Source organism: Eucyclogobius newberryi, unplaced genomic scaffold (genome assembly GCF_026437365.1).
Source record: "Eucyclogobius newberryi isolate DKJ021-1_F unplaced genomic scaffold, fEucNew1.0.hap1 SCAF_8, whole genome shotgun sequence".
NCBI classification, from domain to species: Eukaryota; Metazoa; Chordata; class Actinopteri; order Gobiiformes; family Gobiidae; genus Eucyclogobius; species Eucyclogobius newberryi.
This window is the reverse complement of record NW_027316500.1, coordinates 15,130,636-15,153,644: the sequence shown is the minus strand read 5'-3', so window position 1 is coordinate 15,153,644 and position 23,009 is coordinate 15,130,636. Positions and strand designations below refer to the sequence as shown.

Sequence of the window (23,009 nt, the reverse complement as noted above, 5' to 3'; positions counted from 1 at the left end):
GTTTTTTAACAATAATAAATTACGGATGAATTATTTAGTTTGACTTTTAATATAATGTAGCCTTTGTGAATGGACGGAATGTTGTGATTTTACATAGGGTTCTTAGTGGTGTGAGTGGTGTGATCTGGCTCAACTAGCCCCCCCTGGTGGACAAACAAAATATATGCTATGAGTTGTAACAACATTTGGGGGAATTGTTTGGTTTGTGTTTCAAATTGATTGATTTTTTTTTTTTTGTGTGTTTTTAGTGGATATCACAAACATTTGTTACATAAAACATATTTTGTTGTTTACACTTTTCCATTCATAAATGGTTCTAAATGATTCTAAATGACTGTGTTATTGATAATTTCTGTGCACGGGTAAAGCAGTGATGACATTGTGTCTTTTAGAGTCCCAAGTCTGAAAGCTGTGGTTTGGCTAAAGCCTGTCTATAAACTGCAAAGTAAAGACGCAGCCCGGGGCCTGCCTCTGTCACCCGACAGCTGTGTGTCTTGATCTATTTTGTTTGTGCTGCCTCTGAATGGGTGAATGTGCGGTCCGGCCCCTGTTTCAGGACATATTTCCCCACATCGCTGCAAAAATATTTCATTACTGCAACAAAAGAAGCCCATTAACTGCACTGTAAGAACAGAGTTCAACTGCTGTCCCCCGTATTCACCATGTTTGTCTGCTTTTCTGGCTGCTCTCCAGCTAATTTGATATAACAATGCTCCACAAAACTGCCTCAGGACTTTTTTTAGGTGACAGAAAATTATCAATGATGCCACATGCACAGCTGAATGTCAACACCAACTTGACTTGTTTATGAAATATTAAAGCCGTGAATTATAGGCAGCTAGCGGAACTTAATGATGATCGGAGTCATTATAACTTCAGCTTCTTTTGTTTTGGCTAATGATTAAATTCCATGACTACTGTATTCAATTTTGAGGATATTGAATGTGTTTTCTGCTTCTTTTGTGTGACTTGGCAGCGTTTGCTTGTCCATAATAGTACATTTTTGGAACAGGAGACAATTTGTATAGGGATATTACGTTATCGTTAGCTGCCATGTCATAAGGCTTAACATCTTTACTCCGAGCCTCTTTCATACACTTAAACACAGATTATGATATTATAGCAGATGATGTATTAGTTATTTTGGGACATGCATACATACAAAAGGACACCTGGATTATAATAGGACTAAATAATGTATTGATGGAAGATTATAAATTATTTGTTGGGAAGACATTTTCAAACTTTTGGAAGAAATATGTGTGTAATAAAGTGTGTATTTGAGTAAAAAAAGAAGGGTATAAAAGTAAGTGTTTATTTTTCATTTTGATTATGAGTTTGAGCTGCTGTGAACAGGAGGATGTTGAATCTGGGACGACTTTACATGACATTACCCTCCTCTGTGTCACTTGGGTGTTTCCTCATCAATTATTGATCTACTACTTCATGGTAATACATAATTTCCTATCAATTATTTATGATAATGTCTGTGTAGTTTACTTAATTGCATTATTGACTATCAAAAGTAATTTCCTGAAAATCCTCAAGGACGCAAATTGAATCAAGCCCAAATACTACTAGCTTTTGTGAGTCGAGCGGCTAACGATCTGCCTAGCTGGAGACTATGAATTGAATTTTTAAAAATACATATTTCAATTTAAATCCCAATAAAATGTATTTAGATTCAAATTTACCGCAGTACAATTTGCAAGAGGCATAAGTGTTTTTTTAATGTAAATAAACCATAGTCACCCAATTGGCCCCGTCTTTGCGCTTAGAGGAAGCTGATTAATAATGCATCTGAACAGATGGCTGAAGCGAGAGGCAACAGGAGAGGAACATGAGCAGCTACATCTTTAATTGTTTTAAAGAACGTGTCACAACAGGACTGGTGTGCCCCTGTCTGCCGGCGCTATGCGCTAACAGAGGAGAAATATACACCAATCTGTCACAACACATCAACTACTGCACACCAGAGTCAGTAAAGTGCACTCCAAAACAGACTAGCATTGAGCCGATTCCATAAGCACAATTACTGTACATTTAGTCAATAAATAATCGGTGTCCTGCATTCAGTTTACGATTACATGCAATAATATTCACAATGAACTGCTGTCTTCAGTAAAAACGAGCAGTAATTCACATTATCAGATGGATGTGTCTTAGTCAGTCCTTGATGAATAAGAGTGCATAAAATACTGCAGATCCAAAACACACTTGTGCTTTTTTGGGACATAGCCCCAGATATTTCTCACAAACAATTTAAATGCATTATTAAATAAACATTTGAGTCCATAAGTACAGTACATCCAGTGGTTCAGAACTCTTTTTCCAGTGTTTTTTTCTTCAGTCGTTCAATTGTGCTTTGATTTTCAGGAACAGACGTCACAGTTTTGGAGTTCATCACTTCTTTTCCAGTGCATCTTTGGAGCAATGGCCGTGTTTGTCTGCGTGGCTGCCCAAAATTTGCACCTTAGACACTGGACTGACACTGGAGCTGTCCGGGCCCCTCCCGACACTGCTGGGCACCTCTAAGGATGGTCCCACTGTGGGTCGGGGCAGAGAGGGCGCTCCTACGCCCGCTCCTGACAGGACCCCAGCCCCGTGGCCCACGCTGGACCCAAGCAGGTTTGCGGACTGAAGCACAGCCTCAGAGTGCTCCCGGGCCTTCATCCTCAGGGCGGCTACACTGGCGGTGCGGTTACCCTGGCAACCGTAGGGCGGCAGAAAGGACAAGCCCATTGGGTCCGGTACGCAGCAGGAGCACAGGCCGTTACCTGTAAGTAAACATTAAGAATAAACTTTGATCGGAACTTTAACAAACCTCAGACATCAAACAAAGTCTAGATTTGATATTATGTCATACTTTTTGTGTTTAAATGCCTTCATAGACATAAAGGTGGGCAATATATTGAAATTTAGATTATATCTTGATTTTTGTTTTGAAGCTATGCCATTTGAATGTGTTATATATATATATATATATATATATATATATATATATATATATATATAACAAATATATATATACTAAAAAAGGAAAAAAAGGAAAATATGAAACTTAGAAATAAGGGTATAAAGTGATATTTCTGTAATTTTGTCATTCATTTTACAATTTCACATTTGTCTGATAATTGAACCTCGGCTACTACGTTGAAAGGCATGTTTTTACACATTTCTGTTGGATTGACATAATGTCTGACAATTGTTATCGGGATACTCCCAGAAAATATGAATAGATATTCATTTTTGTCAATATCGCCCATCGCAACAAAGTCATAAATACACATTGCAAATTCAGAATTACCTTTTAGTGTGGCGACCTGAGACAGAGCCTGGGCATATGTGGCTGAGTTAAGCAGTGTTCCAGGTATACACGACGGAAAGAACGGACCGGGACCCACCGCTCTGTTGATGCTGCATTATAACACAAATAACAAATACATAATAAAATACAAATCGTGATCAATAACAAAAAGACACACTGTAAAATGTAACTTTTGATTTGTCAAGATATTCTAAAGTTTTATATATCGATATATTTTGTTTTTTAAATAGTTAACTGTTAAGTAGGCACTTTCAGCACACTTTTTTTGTGGCTTGAAGATTGTTTTATTGTCCCACGTTATAGAGGACTTTCAAATTCCTGTTTGCACTTAGAAGTGATTGAAAAGGCATAAAGATTTTGAAAGCAAATTGCACTTTTCAACTCTTTCGGTGTGTTTGCTCACCTCTGTTGCATCTCCAATGGCTCCTTCTGCTTTCGGGCCTGGTCCACGGGGGACTGGGAGTTGATGCTGCGGGACGGAGGAGAGCCCTCACCCAGAGACTCTTTGCCCCCTTCAGTGTCCGCTCCCCCTCGCTCCGTCTTCCTCCATTTAGCTCTGCGGTTTTGAAACCAAACCTAAGATTAGGAGAAAACAAAAATATGAAATTTTGATGTTTCATTGTGATGTTAAAACTGTGATCTTGAATTGTGACAGAGCAATTTCCCTACATTATCCTGAAAACTAACTAGGCATTGAAAAGAGAATGTAAAGCCAAGTTGTGGTATCTTAATCAAATGAAGGTCACTGCCTATAACTACATTTAATTGAGCAATTTTTCATTATCATATTTTAATGACTTTCCAGTGACAGTTGTGCGGCGCAGGCTATGATGAAGTCGTTTATTTCCCTATTTAGTGATTGTTTGACAACATCAGATTCGATTAGGACCGGCTTCTTGTGAGCATTAATCATGATGTGTGTGAATGGAGAGCGGATGTGCCGCTCCTGCGCGGAGCTATTGTGGCAGAGGTACAAATGGTGTCAACAGCGAAACAAAACCATGTGCATTCATTCAGCATAAAGAAAAGACAACATTTTGGTGGCAGGACAACAATACACGCCATGGACTTATCTCACCCTTGCACCTTCCAGCGAGAAGTCGCGCCCCCCCATGCGCTCGCTGCTCTGAATGGGCTATAATTGCTCCATTAATCTCAATTTGCTGTGCTCTTAATGCGGGGGAGGCCCATTGACACTTTACAAAAAGGGGGGCACAACACTACAACAGAAAGGAAATTTATTTTCTAATAATAATGTAAGTTTAATATCCCTGCATACTGCCATGGATTCATGTTCAGATTTAATAATAGGAATGTGGTAATCGGATTACGAGGGGAATGATTTGTTTACAATCCCTAATTTACAGCGCTGGATTCCATTATCAAGACCGCCATTGGGTTTAAGCAATAGTAAGATGACCCTGGGGAACAAAAGGCAAACTATTATATTTCTCACAATTAGATCTGCTCCACAACAAAACCCAAAAGCAAATCTGGAATGCAGGAAATTACATACAGGACACATAACTTAATTACATCTGGCCAAGTTTATAAACGCGCGCTTGTGCAGGGCAACAGCAGAATATAAATTGACAAATTTAAGGTACAGTATATACTGCTATAGTGCTCAGCAAAGAACTCAGGTGTGTCTCATTTTGTTCTGTTTTGGGGACGTGTTGTACCGTTGAGACACGGACAAATTAGTGAGGAACATTATCGCTGCTTAATTATGAATGACCGATTAATCAAGCTAATCTAATATTCACCATTATGTTGATGTTATTAAAGTGTATCGCCAGAATGACAGAGTGGCTTAATTTACCCTCTGTCTCGCACGTGGACACACATGCCTTGGACGCACCGGGCGCACGGTATTTCTAGTTTTTTACCTGCACTCTGGCCTCGGTCAGGTTGATCTTCATGGCCAGCTCCTCTCGCGTGAACACGTCCGGGTAATGTGTCTGCGCGAACACGGCCTCCAGAGCCTCCAGCTGCAAGTGCAATAAAACAGCCTTCAAAAAACTATATTTGCACATTTAACTATTCCACGTATTCCCGCAGACGTGTGTGCAGGGGTATTTACTTACAGGCCTGTTGAACTATAAACATTAGGCCCCTGTGAAAAGCTTGCCAATACTATGTTTCTAACTTTTATGTTGAAGGTTGGTGAGGATAGCTTTGCTGCTATAAGTGTTTTTTTTATCTGGATTTAAGGCCTTCAGGTATCTCTATAACTTTGGAGTTTTTGCTTCTTTCGTAACTTACCTGTTGCAGTGTAAATGTAGTTCTGTTTCTACGTTGTTTTCTGCGCAAAAAACCGTCATCAAAGTCCGTAGGTGGGTGGTTTCCAAAGCCACTGGAATTTACTAAAATGTTAAACAAAAATATTGTTATTCATGCATGTAGCCTTAACTGTTTGGATTATTGTACATGCAAATTAAAAATAATTTAGAAGTGCTTCGGGATCAGACACACACCCTGTGAGTCCAGGGAAAGAGCGGATAAATCAGAGCTGTAGCTCTGGACATCTGTGTGTCTGGCCGGGACCACAAACCCGCTGCGCCCCGGGCAGCCGAGTTTGGGCCAACAAACCAACAGTGACACGAGAAAAGATCATAAAAATGCACTGATTTTATGGTCAACTGAGACTGAAAAAAATGACATTTAGACATTAAAAACATCACTGTGCATTTGTGCGTCAATTCCCGTCCTTTCCGGAAGACAGGGAGAAACAAGGAGAGATGGAGTGAAATTATAAGCTATACTATAACGAAAACGTAATAATAAATAATAAGGCCTTAGTATTGCGCACAACTTCACCCACGGCAGCGTTAAATATGTCTAAAGTCTTAATAAACAGTAAGAATAAGAAGATCGCTCTTACTTGTGTTTGTGCGGCAGCATTCTCCCTCCAGCTGCGGCGGACAGTGGAAGTAAAACATCCTGGCGCGTGGGAAAGTTTGAGCGGGCAGTTTGGAGCGCGCGGTGCCAAAGAAGAGCGCACGAGGACGTGAGACTCTGCGGAGGACTGAAGTTGAAGTGTTACTCCTGACACACCGCGTGTGTGTGAGAGCAGGAGGAGGATGAGGTTGATGTGGAGCGGATGCAGCACTTCTTCCTCTCTCCGCACGCGCGTGCACGTGTGCATGGGAGGTGCCTCACCCGCACCTTCTCGGATGTCACTCTCTCTGGGGGTGTCCAGATGTCTCCATAACTGTGTAACTGTCTACACAGTGTTAAGGCGTTCAGCTTGGAACAATCTCATGCCTAATTGGCCGTAATCGGATTATCAGGGCTTTGTCTCACCCCAAACCCTCGGCCCGCGCTCGTGCGCGAGTGTCAGAGAAAAGACAGTGGAAGGAGAAGTGCATCCGGGCGGCGGCGGCTCTACTTCAGCTTTGGTACAATATTCATCACAAGTGATTGTTATTCCAGAGTCAGGCATATTCCCTGATCATAAACACGCGCTCTAGGCCAGTGCACTTTTTATTTGGTTCTTTCATATATTAAAAAAAGCTGGATGACTTCTTTTGGGTTTTAGATTGACTGTCGGGCGTGTTAATGGCTCGTCAGGGTGCGTTAGGGCTGCGCTTTACAGGAGCTTGCGTATGTAGAACACTCACAAGGCCACATTTTTGATTTTGTTCACAGCAAGGGGTCCCGCGATTTATTTCGCTTCCTCAGATAAATGATGTGCTGCGGGACCCTTTCAATTAGTTTTAAAGCGCATCTGGGACGACAGAGCGCAGACGCCATGCGTCTCTTAGGTGAAGGCAAAATGAGGCTGCGAGAAGCTGCTGAAATTTAGAAGAGGAGTGTGGGATTGGACTAAACCACATAAAGTGCAGAAAATCCCTTCTAATGGCGCGTAATTGGTTCTGTAATATCATTACAGGCGTATAATGGCCAGTTACAGGGCCCCGCGCTATTAAGGCTTTCCCTGGCGTGCAGCGTTTATGTTATTAAAGGGGGAATATAATGATATTTTAGTTATTAAATGCGCGTAATTAATTTATGCACCACTGAAAATAAAGTTGTTATTATGACCTCGGTGAGGTACGTGTAGAAAATTGAAATCAAATAAAGGTTGATAACTTTATCCTAATATTTGGTCTAGACAACTCTGACAACACAGGCCTGAAGCTCGTCTTCTCAGTAAAACACTGCATGTATGAAATACACACAAACCTCGGCTGCATCAGGACCATGGTCAGCACCACTCTTAAAACACCTTTTATCTTAGGAGTTCCCTCCATTGTTTTTGGTTATTAATAGTGCATCGAAGCAAAAACTATGAATATAATTTATTGCACAGTAGCAAACACATTCCAAGCCAATTTAAATAACCATAAATACATCATGTCATTATATTTGAAATGATGATAAACATCAGGTTTCAGTTTCTTGTACAAAATCAGAATGCACAGTCAAGTGAGGCAGCTATGTTAAAAATCACCTCTGAGTATAGAATTACTCAAATCAGTGTGTTAGGTAAACAATATATCATTTCAAGTATGACCAGGTGCAAAAACAACAGTATTGACGTGGATATGTCACACTACACTTGACACAAACAAACCCTTTCCTTAAAAATGAAAAACAATATTATCAACAGAAAAGTCATGTATGGAGAGGAGTAATAATTAGCACTTTCTTTAGTGAAAGTTTGGCTTGAGTTTCCAGAGGCCTTCCTGACCAGCCATGCGGTGAAAGTCACAGATGCTCCGTAGCAGCTCTCTAAAAACAGGAGCCTGAGCTTGAGTAAGTCGTGGTTTAAAATATTCCAACACTTCATGAGTACTAGCTTGTCCGTCCACATGCGCCTGGAAGGCTATGAAGTTACGCAGATCAACTAACAGCTCGTCGTGCTCTGTGTGTTGAGCTGTTGGTCCACTGGTTTGCTGAGCATCAGCTTCCTCTTCCTCTTCTTCATCTCTTTGGCCAGGGGGGACACTAATGTGATTCCGAGCTCTCATCTTGGCCAACAGAGAGGAGGAGGCGAGAGTGGCAGACGCACCATCATTCTCAGGCCCCTCTCCACTGAAGTGCATCCCAGAACCTGGCTTTTTGGACTTCTTTACTATTGCAGCATCCTAAAAACGCACATTAATGCATTAAACATCAGTATAATGTAGAAACACAGAAAAAGCACAATAAGTCAATCAATACCTTGCACTTGCTTGGGGTGGAGACAGACTGAACAGTATGCCCAACAAGAAGAGAATTTTTCTTCTGTCCAAATCTTTTTCTAGAGGGAAAATATAAATGTATAAGTAATGACAAAAAAAAAAACAATATATATTTAAAAGCAGAAAATTCCACCTTGGTGGAGGAGTGGAGTTGTATGATTGCCTGCACCGCTGACGAGAAACTTTAAGGGCTTTTAAAGCTTCTCTGGCGACTCTGTTGGCCTCAGCTTCCACCAGAACGTAGTCTGGGTTGGAGGACTCCATGATGGTGTCATGTTGCATCACACTGTGGATACCTACAAGAAAACCGACAGTCAACACTTAGCAATAAAGGTTCACGCAGTATACGTCCTCAAAACTCACCTGATTTCTTGAATAGTTTTGCCAGAACATAGTCATCAGATTTTGCCTCCTTGTCTTGTTCATCTTCACCATCAGCCTTCTTATACTCCCTTTTCTTAACCAGGTGAGATATTCGATGTCCTTCAAAGCGCGCATCTCTGGAGTGTTTGTGTTTCTTTTCTTTGTGTCTTGTGCTGTCATCTGTGTGACAGTGTTTCCGCTTTGCTTTATGTTTCAGTGGACTGGTCCATACAGAGTCCTGCTGTCCACTCTTCTTTACGTTTTCATTGACTGCATTAACAACTGCACATTGGTTGTTGTGAGACTTTTCATTATGTTGTACATTTTTTGAAAAGTTGTTGCTTGAACAGGACTCATTTACTGAATATTGTGTCCTTGTCTGGCTCTCTGCATTAGTCCTTTGTTTTGAGGCTTTCTTTGGCGCCTTGACATCTGAGCCAGTACCTGTAATGTAAAAAACACAGGAATCTTATTTAATCCCAAGTCCCAAATCTAAACGTTATAACAATTATATAAAAACTTACCTGCAAAAATTGCACTAGTTTCTGTTCCCTGAGCACCATTAGGGTCCGACAGCGTGAAGAGCTCGTAGATGTCATTGGACTTGAAAAAGCGTCTTTGTTTTGGGTCTTTCAGCACGCGGTTGGTTAGAAACTGCTTGAAGATTTGCCTGAATTTAAAGCACAAAGAACATAATTAGATAATTGTGCTTTATTTTGGCTCAGCAGGAATTCCCAATCCCCTGTCACAGCAGAATACTTAAAGTGATTGAAGAGAAAATTAGTCAACTTCTGTATTATAGGTTAAGCCACACAGTGTATTGTTCTTGCCTTTTGGAATTTGCGTATAGACCTAAAATACACAGAACATCATTTTAGGGCTCCTAGAGAGGTAATTTAATACAAATGCAAAAAGCTTTTCAATTACTCGGCAAAGCAGATTGTAAGATTCAGTTATAAGTCATGTTATAAACTATAAATCAATGTGTGAAATCAATAGCAAACAACCAATTCAGAGAGAAAAAACAAGATTGGGAAGAATGAATGATGCCTTTATTTGATTGTACAGTTTGATTGAATGCGTTAATAAACAATATGAAATGCAGACTAACCTGTGGTAGATTTTCTCCTCAATGGTCCCTGCAGTCAGCAATCTGTAAATAGTTACTTGCTGTTTCTGACCGATCCTCCACGCCCGCTCACGCGCCTATGATAAACAATGCGTTTGGTTATAATGTTGCACCATCTGAGATGCATTAACAATAGATAGAAGCATTTGTTGGACATATTTCAAGACGTATGGATGAAATACATAAAATAATCCCTCTCTGTAAATTTCTTGATAATGTCCTTTGTTGCAGCTGGGACAGACCTGTGTGTCAGTACTGGGGTTCCAGTCTGGATCATAGATGATGACCCTGTTGGCTCCGGTCAGATTCACTCCCAGACCTCCAACTCTTGTGGTCAACAAGAAAATAAAAATGGAATTATCCTGAAAATGAAATAAGGCAATGGTCAATTACTTAACTTGTATCAAATTCTAAAAAATATATGATTTTGTTTTTCTATATATGCTGTATTTAATACGGACTTAATTTTAACTCATAGTCAGACGTACTTCATTGACCTACTGCAATACAAAGTGAGTGGTCCCAGTTTGACCAACAGATTGTCAACATTAGTGCCCCCACCTCAAGGTGAGTGGAGTATCACTGCAGCCTGCCTTAGGAGAGGATTTTCAATGGATACAGGGCCATTAGGGACGGCTAATCCTTACCTCGTTGTAGCGTGCAATGAGGGGCTGCCGGGACGCGATCGGGGTAGTACCATCCATCTTCAGATAAGAGTAGTTATTCTCCCTCACAAACACCTCAAAGATGTCCAACATCTAAGAAACATATGAGAAGTGAAAAGATGGCCGACACGGACTAAGGAGAGGTCTGAGATTTGTATTATCTCTAAAAGGATTAGAGCAGATTAATATTACATGGATAGAGATACCGACGGGAGACTCTCAGGTTGCCTGAGGCATAATCTCATTGGTATTGACTACAACAGCTGGGGCCACACTGACATGTGCTACTCGTGCACATACAACAACATGGTCTGAACTTTGAAAACAAAGAACATTTGCCTTTTGCCAAAAGGCAAATATTACATATTGAGATTATACAATATTTTATTAATACAAACCATTTACAGTAGCACATTTTTTAGAAAGAATGTGCATGTCTGTGTCAATAAATTACATTTCTATGTTTATAGCATCAGATCTTGATGAATAAGTCCAATCAAATGAGTGATTTAGGGCTCTAATTGTTTATATCGGTTTATTACCCAACTTGAATTTTGAAAAAAAAGAAAGACAATACAAACCCAAACTAGGTGAATATGACTAGTCAAGTGTACAGTGCTGCTCACCTGTCTGGACTGAGAGAAGAGCAGAACTTTGTGACCCTGTTTGAACCAGAGCCGCAGTAGAGACTCCACCACGATCAGTTTGCCAGAGCGTTTCCAGAAGCCAAAGTGCTCCTCCTCAGTCAGCTGGTCCTCGGGGATTCCCCTCAGTATCCGGGGGCCGCCCGAGAACAGGTCCGGGTGATTGCAGATCTTTCGGAGAGCTATCAATCCTGAAAAAACCTAAGATATCCAGATAAAGGTGCAAATGTTAAACACTACAATGCAATTAGGTGATGTAATTGATATTGAAGAGTGGCATGTTTTACTGTTGTACCTTAAACAAATAAGCGCTTTTACTTTAGGCAGAAGTGAGTTACATAATTTATTAACACACAAAAAGGGTACTTTTCTTGATGAAGGCCCAGTGGTCACTGCATTAGTAATGGTGGTTAATGGACTGAGAGTGACCACTGAATACGCCTCCAAAAATGAGTGTGTGAGCAATTTACTGTGGTAACCTATGGCTCTACAACTACGTCCATTTGGTCAGTGGTGATGAACAGTCAAATATCTTTCCCTCCTGGGCCTGACTAATGCAACTGCACAACTTCCTTAAGGGAAGTATCTGCAAACATGCTAAAACAAAGCAATTAGATGTTAAACAAAATTCACACAATATAAAACATGATTTAATCTGCACTTTGTGGTTTCTATAAAGAGGGGAAGCCAAAATTGAAGTTGTGAGCCATGTTTATACAAGTTCTTTACGTGACTGTATTATAACTATCCTTTTTGAAACAAAGACATTAAATAAGGTCAAATAAAGTGTATGTCAACACATTGTATAACCTTATACCTGCATGTCTCCATTCAGTATCTGGTAAACCTCTTTTGAATCCAAAAATCCTTGGTAAACTTGCCGCTGATCATCTGTTAATCTGCAAAACAGGACCTGCACACAGACAAAGGCTGTTTAAAAGAATGGTAATGAGCAGCAAACATCCCCTTTAAAGCCCCTAGATGAAGTGAAGTGTGTGAAAAAAGAAATTAGAAGAAAGTGGTGTCTTTTTTAGCACCACATGATCCTCAGGGACCAACTTAATGAGCTGAAGTGGACTGAGAAGTCAACCAGCATCACGCCAGAGGACAGACCAGAGACCAGCAACCTTAATGAATAACTGACTTTATTAGGTGTTCACCTCACAATTCAATTCATCAAATGTACATTCATCAAACACTCTTTAGGTGTGGCAGTCACAAAACATTATCTAAATCAGATGATTTTATTCAATACTAAGATCGGTGTCAAATGTGTTGCAGGACTCAAGAATACCTGCTCATTCTTGTCTGGAAGAGACAAGTTGGCCTTAACGTCTGCTTTCATCCGCCGGAGCAGGTAAGGATTTATGGTGTCTCTCAGCACACATGCACATTTATAAGCTGTCTGAACCTGTAGACAAGAAGAGCGTTAACCCTCTAAGCAGAACAGTCAACAAACTGTTTCAACACACACATAATTTAGTTTAGTCTCTTTAACAACGCCTCAACATCTGACATGTGGGTGTTTCCTGGGGCAGGATTGTTGCCGAGCCCCATTCCACCATCCCATCATCTCGCTGTCCCTCTCAGCATAAAGAGCCATGAAACATTGATCAGAGAGCTGTAGTCTGAGGGGACAAAATCCTTCCCTTTCCTGTCAAGTGCTGGCCAGCAGAACTGTAGTAAAGTGGGCAGGGGTCAAAGCCTTTGCAGGGAATACAGATGGCCTGCTACACCTCATCCACGACCGGTGCTAAAGGCCAGTTAGCTTTAAACATTAACTCACTGGGGGTCCACACACGCATCAAAGCGACATCATAGAAGCCTGGAGAGGACAATTTCAGAGGGACCCGGGACTAAGTCTTAGTCTAAATAAAGTAGAAACAGCAGATGATCCAATAATCAGTGCTACTGTATTTATGTATTCAGCTCAACTCAAAAGGCACAGTCTACTGTATCCATCGCTCTGTGCTCAGGCCTACTCTGTCTGAGTATAAAGCAGCAGAGCACAGCTCTCTCTGACCATTTAATAACATTAATAATTAGTAAAGGTTTTTATTATCGACAACGGAAGGAGCATCAATAGCTGGCTTAAATAATTAAATCCATACAGTCAGAGGGTTATTAACGATTGGACACTAATGACAAAGGGCCATATTTTAGCTCACTGACGTCTACTTTAGCCTCCTCTTTCCACACACAAGGGATTCAGTTATACTTCTATATGCTTTCATTATGTTGTTACTCAGTACCAGTGAATACCAGTGCATTTAGCACTGGTATTCACATTCTGCTGTTGTTGACATTGTATTATTGTACAACAGTGTATTGTACTTTCAATTATGATCTCTAGTCTATTGACAAATAAAGATCATACATTTAACAAGCCAGTATTTTGTTACCTGAACAGGTGAGGCATTGCTGTATCCACCCATGGTGATTGGCACAGAAAACTGCTCCATAAACACAGGCAGCGTCCCCAGTTTACCAGGGAAAACAAAGTCGAAAAGAGACCATAGCTCCTTCAAATTGTTTTGCATGGGAGAACCTGACAGAATGAATCGGTGAGGAGTGCGAAACTAAAAAAAAGAATGGGAGAGAAAAGGATCAGGATCAAATCTGTTAATCACACAATAAATGATTTTGATTAGTACATCACCTGTTTGCAAGCCACAGTAACTCCAGCATTTGGATTTCTGATTTTATGGCCCTCGTCCAAAATGATGTAGTGCCAATCATAGCGCTGCAATATGTCCTGCATGGTCCTCACAGCTGAATATGAGGTTATCAGGATGCCGTGACAAGAGGCAATCTCTGGAACAAGTTTCGCCTGCAATGAAATCAAATAATTTGACTGAAAAGAAGAGTCTCAATGTTCATTTGAATAGATCTTTGGTGCCCTCCAGGGGAGACAAAAAATCAAACTTGAGGCACTCACCTTGTTGCTTGTGAAAGAGCCAGTTTCATGTAGGACAGCCACTCGGAAAGGGGGCCACCAAGTGTGAAACTCCTTCACCCACTGGTGCATAACAGTTGCTGGACAGACAATAATACTAGGACCCAGACCAGCATATCTGCAAACAAAATTTTTTTGTGATCCTTTATCTTAAAATAATCACAAGCAATGCATTATTGCAATATTTAATCAAAATGGACACTATCAAAACAAAAAGGCAATTGATTTACAAGGGTTTATTTGTGTAGATTTGTGTCAAACAGAGCTTTGTCAACACACACACTAATGGGCTGGTATGAACCTCTGCTTGGGGAAAGCTATTGATACTGGGCCATAATTGAGTTTGCAAGCAATCAATTTGTGGGCGTCTATAGAAGACAGAGTATTGATCACAAGGGAAGCTCCACCTTCTAAATGCACACTGTTGTGCTGTGCAGTAAAAGCACATTATTACCGTCAGTGCGTGATCTTTTCAGGGACTAATTTATTGCCCTGCACCCACTTCAACCACAGTTTAAAAGTCTGAAAATTTGTTGAGTGTTCACAAGCAGACTCAACTCCACATATACAGATTTCTCTGATGTCTGCAGTAAGAAAGTGAAGAGTCTGATAATTGAAACATGTTTAATAATTCAGATGAACACTCTCAAGCTGAACTTCCCTAATCAAATATTCATACCATACAGACACACAGTCGCTGCCCACAGATTGTGTTGGTACGTACCTGTAGTTAGACCCTCGAGTTCGAAGTTTGCTGTAGCTCAAAGCGGCCAGAAAGCAGATGACCTGTATGGTCTTACCCAGTCCCATCTCATCTCCAAGGATACCTCCCGCCTGCTGACAGTGGAGCTCCCACAGCCAGCGCACGCCTGTCTGCTGGTATCTAAGAGAGATTGAAAAGGAGTAGTGTTAAAACTACACTACAAACAGCCTGTCGTACACCAAAAACTGAAGCTATATGTGGTATAGAAGGAAAAGCTTTATTGTCAGCCCCAGTCAACAGAAACTTGATAAAAAGTTGGAAGAGGTGGAACTTAGAGGTGGTACTTGTAAAGTTTCTTCCAGAGAAATCCAGGTACTTTGAAGCCCTCATCAAATTCAGCGTCACTGTCATCTGTGAGCTCCTCGCCTCTCTCTCTTCTCTCCTCCCTTTCTCGAAGTCGATGCCTCTTCCATTTCCTAATAAGTAAAAGTCTACTTTAAGTATAAACATTTTAGCTAGCAAACTTGTATAAAGCCATATAAATACTTAATACTGTTAAAATGTATAAAATGTAGTCATGGGTTACTTGTAGGTCAGTTTCCTCCAGGTGACCTTACCTCATACACAAGTGCAGTTCGAGTCCTAGTGAAATCAGCGGTTTATTTTAAGATCTGCCTACAAAGGTGTATCGATAGCAAATGTTTTGAGCGGCAGGTATTTCCCTTGAGTTGGGGGAACTTTTACAGCCAAAAGGAAATGTAAAGGAGTTTTAAGAGTGCAGAAAAGAGGGCAGTTAGAGCTACAGTCGTCGCACAGCAAATGAAGATTGATATAGACAATTAGTAGTGAGAGTTCCCCAGAAAGGTGTGAGGTGGATAGGATAAGAATCCATCTTCATTTGGGCCTGGTCCTGTCACCCTGCCTCAGAACTGGTCCTTTAGCTGGGCCTGGGAGACCACACTCTCTAATTAAGTCAAGACTAAGCATTGGTTCAGTTAATTACACTTTTCTGCCCCCCCCCCAAACTACAAATACTGCCCAGTCTAATAATATCATTCTTCATATGAGCTAGCCTGGCCATCCAGGCCATGTCTGTGCTAGTGAATTGACATTCAATCACTGTACTGTAGGAAAAAGGACACATGCCAACACAATTTATTTGGCCGCTATAAATATGAAATCTCATTAGAGCTGCTCTTCCATTAATTTGAGCATTAGTGTGAGTGTATAAAACCATGTGCAGGAGGATAATTAGGCCGATGTGAGTGGAGAGAAAGAAGTCCAACAGGGAGTGAATTTGCTTAGTCAAGACACAGCTGCCAATCTCATCTGGGATTAGCGCTCCCACTGCGTGAACAGCCAGCACAGACCAACTGCATTCTTCTGAACTGAGGGGAATAACAATGGCACACCCACACTGCAGCCTTAAATACCTAATCAGGTGTTTGTCAAGCTTGGCAAGGAGATAGAAAAATATTGTACACATTAAAAAAAAAAAAAGATATACACAGTTTCATACCTTATTCTCTGTCTGTAGTATTCAACATCTCCATCATCTTTAAATCTCTTTGCTTTCTTCTTTTTCTCAGTGTCTTCGTCTGAACTCTCAGGACTAAACTCTGCGTCACTTTCTTCCTTCACCTTCATCCTCCTTTTACCTACAGTCTTCTTTTTGTATGGTTTTAACTCATATTCTTCATCATCACTTTCACCAAAGCCCTCCCCCATAGCCTCCCGCTCCTCTTGGTCTGGGTCCATGCATTCGTCACTCGGCACATACTCTGATCCCTCACTGTCAGTTTCTCCATATTCATTTTTACGTTTTTGTTTCTGTTTAGGAATTGTTGGATCAGTCTTAGGCCGCGCTTTGGGATGAGCTTTCAAGGCAGTTATTTGGAGTTTCCGTATCTTCTTTTTAAGCTTCTTATCTTTCGGGGATATTGTTTTGTTTTTAATCTTGAATTCTCCATTTATGCTGAGGCTTGAGGGCTTTTTTTTCCTTAAAATCGGTGGCTTTTTTCTTTCTTTGGCAAGTTTGGCCTGATCCGTCAAGTATTGGTCAAAAGCTGAGTTTTCAGCTAGCATCACTTTTCGGGGCTCCTTCTTTTCCTCTTTTTGTGGGATTCGAGTACCAAATGGTGTCATGTGTCCTTTGCGAATAAGTTCCTCCCACTCTGTCTCTTGCGCTGGCATAAGCATACTGCCAAGCGTAGACGGGCCAGCTTCTAGTATAAGACAAACCTTTATGAATTAAACAATGCCAACATATTTTAATGTAATTTTGCATAACCTTTTACCTTCTTCTGAATCATCTTCAGCTAAAAGCTCAAGTTCAAGTTTCAGAGAGTCGTCTCCTCCCAGAATGGACTGGAGTCTTTTTTGTTTGGCTCTTATTTTCTTCAGCTGTTTTTCCTAAAATCAAATTACAATTGAATAAAGCAAGAATATACACCAAATATACCAAAGTAACTGAACTGTTAGGTTACCTTATTTTCCTTTTGTCGTTTCACAGATTCAATCTTTCTGCTAATATCTTTGCTGGAGGCAGCATAAGGTCCAAGCTGATCAATTATCTTATTGATATGTTTTAATTCTGTTGTGATTGACCTTAAAGCAGACACACAATGGATGAGTTTACTTAGAATTAATTAATACAACAACTTCAACTAAACACAAACTGTGTGGTACAGAAAAGCTCAGAACCCAAATATCAACACTGGCAATAATGTGCATTTGAGGTTGTTTTTTTTAATTAAAGGATTCTGTGAAGTACAGCTGTTGACGTTGTTGTCATTTTTAACTTAATAATTTAAACCTTTACCTGACATCATCAAGTACCGACTCATACTCTTTTTCTGCCTCTGCTTTAGCAGAAGCAAGACTTGCTTCCTGGATGGCTTCATCCACTTGTTGAAGCACACCTTGCTCCAGAACCTCTTGGTCATAGACAGCCACACCAAGTCCTTGCAGCTCATCTGCCCCTGAACTGGCTGACACAGCTTGGATTCGCTGTCTGTCAATGTGCAGTAAGGCCCCAGACCGCTTTGATCCTAAAAATTCAAATGAATGTCATGTTTTATGTCTGTTAGTTATCAATTAGTTGGTGTCTAAATATACCTGTAGGTCCGTCGCCTGGTCCTGAACTTGCAGGGTAAGTGGCAGCAGACTCTGAGTCTTGGTTGCTCTCTGGAAAAGGGAAAGATGCTGTGCCCCCTGCAGGCCCATCCTCCTCTGTCCCACCCAGGGTGAGAGCAGCACTCACCGGGCTGGAGAGGGAGGCAGAAGCTTGGTCCTCTGAACCTTCAACAGGCATTGTGGTAGACCCTGTGTCACATGTCAAAACGTCACTGAAACGGCACCTGTCTGTTCTTCTGAGCATCTATATACAGTAACTAATCCCAGCTTCAATGTAAGCAATCTAATCCAAGCAATGTATTATTTATAGAAAAGAAAAACACTTTTCAACATTTGCAGTAAATTTCATACATTTAACATATAACTGAGTAGTGAATGGTTGAGGTTTGGAGAAAGGTGGTTTAAATTATTTTCAGAGACAAACCATTCTTTCGATTAAACAGTGCGTAAACAAACCCGTTCATTGTGGGTCGCGACTCTCGACACAATAACAGAATGTAGCGTATTAAATGATCAACGATCACCTTTTATTGTGATTAAAAAATCACGATAAAACCTCCTTTGTTTACGTAGCTACATGCTAAGCTAACAAGCAAAGCACAGCTGGTCATTTAAAGAGAAATTGTGGTCTGTTTGCAAAACATTTTGACCAAGAAAGCGATTTGTAGGAGCCAAAAATGCACCGAAAATACCTCAGCAGAGGATAATATTTTAACATAGAGAGATAGGAAATTCATTCATACTTACAAAACGATTAGTTACACAAGCGTCACTATTTCCATAACATGTTGAAGCGCTTCCTGGTTTCCGGTGACAGGAGGCTCGTGCGCGGAGGTTTCAGCGGTGAACAGCACCCTCTACTGGTTCAACAAGCAGCTCCACTTTGGCCTGTAGATGGCGCCACTACATAAGATTTTGTATTGAGGGCCAAGAACACAAAAGGGATTCACATTTTGACTACAGCTCCACAACTCGAGACGTGTCACTAGGAAAACACGTTTCAAGGTGCATTCACACTTTCACAAACACCACATTGAAATTTAAGATTAGCCCTAATCTACATCAGGATTAAACTGGGCTCAAACCAGTACCAAACAAGTATTCGATTGGACTCAAAACATGTCAAGGTACATAATGGTGACGGTCCAAGTTACAAGTCAGATCTGTGGAGATATGAGCCTGCTCATTCATCTATGAATCTATAAGTAGGTATATTAATAATATTAAGCAATAAAACACATGGGTAAATTTAATGCCACAATGTGAATTAGAACACCCAAGGCAAAGCAATAATATCTCCATGAAGACACGCAGGTGGCAGATCCTCCACCTGAAAATGTACTTACTGTACCTTTTATTAAGGCTATTTGACTCTGGGACACTTTTATACAATTGTGAATCATTGTTTATTTATTTGATCAAACTATGCAATCGTTTTACAATTATCTGAAGAGTAGTGCCAAGAAGTTTAATCCACAGGATTTCAAAGTTTATTTTTTGAGTCCTACAATAATAAAGAAAGGCTTTTCAATTAAACTATTCCTTCTGGTGCACTATAATGAAATTGCATTGCTGAGAGATAGATGTTTCTGTCACCTTTCACCCCCACATATTAAGTCTGAGTGCTAAAACTTTATTTGCTTAGAAATGTGGGTCACTTTCATTGGCCTATTGAACCTTTTAATTAGCAGAAAACGTATTCCCTTTTGACTATGTAGCCTGTGTTCTATTGAACTTGCAGACTCAGTAACTCCAATAAGTCCTGGGTTTACTCACAACTTAAATAAACCACAATGTTTTCCGACAGTTCACCATATTGAAGGGAACCAATGGAATGTAAATATACTGTATTTAGTCTCCACTGTGCATTTAATTTAAACCCAAACTATTATTACCAAGGGCAGACAAACACGCCGTTAACAGACCCCACACAAGTATAAATATATTGGGTGGCAGACTTGTATTCGTGGACATGCACTTGTGTATACACGGCTGGAGTCATATGTAAAGGGTCAGTGGATTTATTGGCTGTTAATCCTCATGACTGCAGTATATGATGTTCACACTCCTGCCTTTAGTCGCCATGTCATGACAGTAGAATAACAAGTTGAGAAATGAAATTTAGAAAGGGAGTAGGAGTATAAGATATATGGAAACACAAGCAGTTTTATTTTTACAGACAGGCACTATGGTTTTATGCAAAAAAATGTATTTTATGCAGAAAAGGTATAGATTTAAAGGCATATCTTATTTAATTATACATAAATGTCTATATCCTTTAGAAGTATATTATCTGTCTTTGTCAACTGTGTGGAGTATGAATTAGTGTCATACATTCATCACGAAGATACAGTACATTCATCTTCCCTACTAAAAGTTCATAAATGTGTAACCACTGTTATTATGTTATTATGTTAGTGATGAAAAACGTCCAATTATAATTGCCTTGTACAGGGGGGAGTCTGACCAAAAGACAGACATAAAGATGTTGAGGTTCTGATTTGGTGTGATGGATAAAATAATAGAAAATTAAAATGCTCTATTGATAAATGCAAAACTGATTGAAGAAAGTGGACATAAAGAAGATATAGGGTAATAAGAATGGTCAAGACTTTATAAGGAATATTGTCCACCTTAAAGGAATATCTTATCTTATAAAGTCTTATCTTATAAAGTCTTGCCCATTCTTGAAAGCAGCCAGAAATACATGTTCTACTACGAATGCTCCTTACGGTTAATAAATCATCAAAGTTTTTTATCCATATTGACATTAACAATTGTCCCCCATGTGTTTCTTCGTGTGTGTCTGCTAGTCATTACAGGGGTGTTTATCCATGTGCCCAGCTCACTGACATGCCACAGGCCTGGTCCAGCTGCTTGTGATTTCAGACAGCAGCAGGTGAGTGCCCATAACACAAACATAGCAACAGTATTCTTTATGAGCAACTTGAATCTTTGTTGTGATGTAGCAGTAATAGAATTAGTGGTAGAAACAGTACTTGCACGAGCAGCAGGAGCAGCAGAAGGTATAGCATTTGTAACAACAGTAAAATACTAATTTAGAATTTATGGATGTACCAGTTTATTAACCTTTGTAATTAATCCGATGAGATCTAGATCAAGACTATGCAAAAAAAATGTCAAATAAATTAGCTCAGAGTTGTGAATCAGTTTGTACAGTGGAATCTCCTTCAGGGGTGTCCTGGCGCCAGAGGTGACCCTATTGTGAAGACACCTAGTAGTAGCAGTAGCCATTAAGTACAAGGCCCAAGTAGCAGAGGTAGTCGAAACAGTAGGAGTTTTAGCCTTGAGCATTAATGGATGTTGAAAGGTCAGAAGTTGTATTGGCAGTGCAACTTAACACATCACAGACATGACTTTATGCAATGTAAAAATACATATAATCAATCAAACCTCAGACTCAGTAGGACCAAACCCCAACAGAGAGGATCAGTAAGAGCTGTGTGCTGCTGCGACACTTCACATAAACCAAAACCCACAATGCAGTTCTGCGCCACCACTCAAATGTAGTTTTCCATAGTGGATGTGTGGATGTGGATGCGTCTTAAATCTCCCCAAAGTATGGATTACTGTTCATTGATATGTCTTAGCTCAGATGTGGCCTGGAGCGGCTGTGGGCCAGAACAATGGGATCTGGCTTGTTTCTGTGATATACAGTGGCAGCTCTGCCCTGACTCAGAGCTGCCAGAAGATGACTAAAACTGAGAAAGAAATGGGAGGACGATGAACAACATTACTGGAATTTGCTACAATAATGTGTTTTTTTTTAAATACAAGTATATGTTGTGATAGAAATAATAATCATTATTATTATTAGATTCATAAAAATAATTATATTCATCATAATAAATGTGGGGAAAGTGCACATAATTTACCTTCTTCACCAGTTTAGTTATATCACTGGAGGAAATTCTTGTAGGAATGTACGGTTTTATTTTTTTTAAGTAAACGGATAAAATATCCATGTTTAACTTGCTGTTGTGTCCAATAACCAGGATTTGGCAATATTGATCAACTAAATCCCACAAAAAGTTGTGGGTTGAGTTAAAGTAAAGCTTTTCGCTGCCAGATTTTTTGAACGGCAAAGGCGTCTAGGCGACTACTGTAACAACATTCTGGATTACACAGAATACTGTATTCCCAACGCTGTTTCAATAAATTTAGTTAGATTTGATTTTTGTGAGAATTAAACTAGGACTAGAGTGGTACCAAACAGGTCTGACCCAGCACTAACCCAGAATCAAAACAGGATATATATATATATATATATATATATATATATATATATATATATATATATATATATATATACAGTATATGACAGTATATGACAGTATATGATATATGTATGACATACAAGCCACATTGTTTGGAGAATATTAGCACCAATATTCTGAGTTTCTTGGACGCCCTCTGTAATGTCTTTCACACTAGGAATATGTGTTTATAACAATTATTATAATAGTCAACTAAGTCAGCGATACATTTTTAAATTAATCAACTAGTCTTCTAGATTGAAAGTATGTATAAAGTGTATTATTGATAAAAATCACAAATAGTTTATTTTCATATGTGTTTCAGAGTCTGTATATTCCACATAACAATTATTATAATTTTTGTTGCCACTTCCATCTTTTGGAGATATTATTTCACCCACATAAGATACATCTATTTCAGCTTTATTATTTGTGTTTATTGTCCAAGTCTTATTCAGACACATAAATGCACAGATGTGGAGCCCTGACGCTCACAGTAAATTACTATGTAACAGTGAAATGAAAATGTGCTTTATTTAATTTTTTTAAAGTACCGTAATAATATGAAGATTAATTTGTCTTTTAGATATTATTATGATTTGTTATTTATATGTGGGATG

General features: G+C 39.7%; 2 protein-coding genes across 3 annotated transcripts; both read right to left on the bottom strand.

Annotated features, from left to right (window-relative positions):
• Positions 1-1,730: 1,730 nt before the first annotated feature.
• On the bottom strand, positions 1,731-6,395 carry drgx (dorsal root ganglia homeobox). Its single transcript, XM_072436900.1, has 6 exons — positions 6,213-6,395; positions 5,594-5,694; positions 5,218-5,319; positions 3,732-3,904; positions 3,308-3,417; positions 1,731-2,777 (listed from the first exon to the last, which is right to left on the bottom strand). The coding sequence occupies exons 1-6, from the start codon at positions 6,268-6,270 to the stop codon at positions 2,404-2,406; spliced, it is 918 nt and encodes a 305-aa protein (XP_072293001.1). The 5' UTR covers positions 6,271-6,395; the 3' UTR covers positions 1,731-2,403.
• A 1,305-nt stretch (positions 6,396-7,700) lies between these two features.
• Positions 7,701-18,324, bottom strand: ercc6 (excision repair cross-complementation group 6). 2 transcript variants are annotated; one of them, XM_072436222.1, is made up of 21 exons: positions 18,095-18,324; positions 17,799-18,027; positions 17,464-17,584; positions 17,275-17,389; positions 16,497-17,202; positions 15,322-15,453; positions 14,999-15,157; positions 14,257-14,392; positions 13,978-14,148; positions 13,721-13,897; positions 12,613-12,729; positions 12,136-12,231; positions 11,301-11,519; positions 10,657-10,767; positions 10,252-10,371; positions 9,992-10,086; positions 9,405-9,550; positions 8,881-9,324; positions 8,651-8,813; positions 8,498-8,576; positions 7,701-8,421 (listed from the first exon to the last, which is right to left on the bottom strand). In XM_072436222.1, the coding sequence occupies exons 1-21, from the start codon at positions 18,288-18,290 to the stop codon at positions 7,984-7,986; spliced, it is 4,170 nt and encodes a 1,389-aa protein (XP_072292323.1). In that variant the 5' UTR covers positions 18,291-18,324; the 3' UTR covers positions 7,701-7,983. The 2 variants fall into 2 exon arrangements, with proteins under 2 accessions (XP_072292323.1, XP_072292324.1); XM_072436223.1 differs by having other exon boundaries at positions 16,497-17,199.
• Between the last annotated feature and the right edge of the window lie 4,685 nt (positions 18,325-23,009).

Coding starts and splice junctions, on each gene's coding strand:
- ercc6 (XM_072436222.1), bottom strand. CDS start 18,290: ATGCCTGTTGAAGGTTCAGAGGACCAAGCTTCTGCCTCCCTCTCCAGC. Junction 15,454..16,496: donor TACTACAGACAGAGAATAAG/GTATGAAACTGT, acceptor TTTACTTATTAG/GAAATGGAAGAGGCATCGAC. Junction 9,325..9,404: donor AACTAGTGCAATTTTTGCAG/GTAAGTTTTTAT, acceptor TTTACATTACAG/GTACTGGCTCAGATGTCAAG.
- drgx (XM_072436900.1), bottom strand. CDS start 6,270: ATGTTTTACTTCCACTGTCCGCCGCAGCTGGAGGGAGAATGCTGCCGC. Junction 5,695..6,212: donor ATGCTGCCGCACAAACACAA/GTAAGAGCGATC, acceptor TTAACATTTTAG/TAAATTCCAGTGGCTTTGGA. Junction 3,905..5,217: donor TGACCGAGGCCAGAGTGCAG/GTAAAAAACTAG, acceptor TCCTAATCTTAG/GTTTGGTTTCAAAACCGCAG.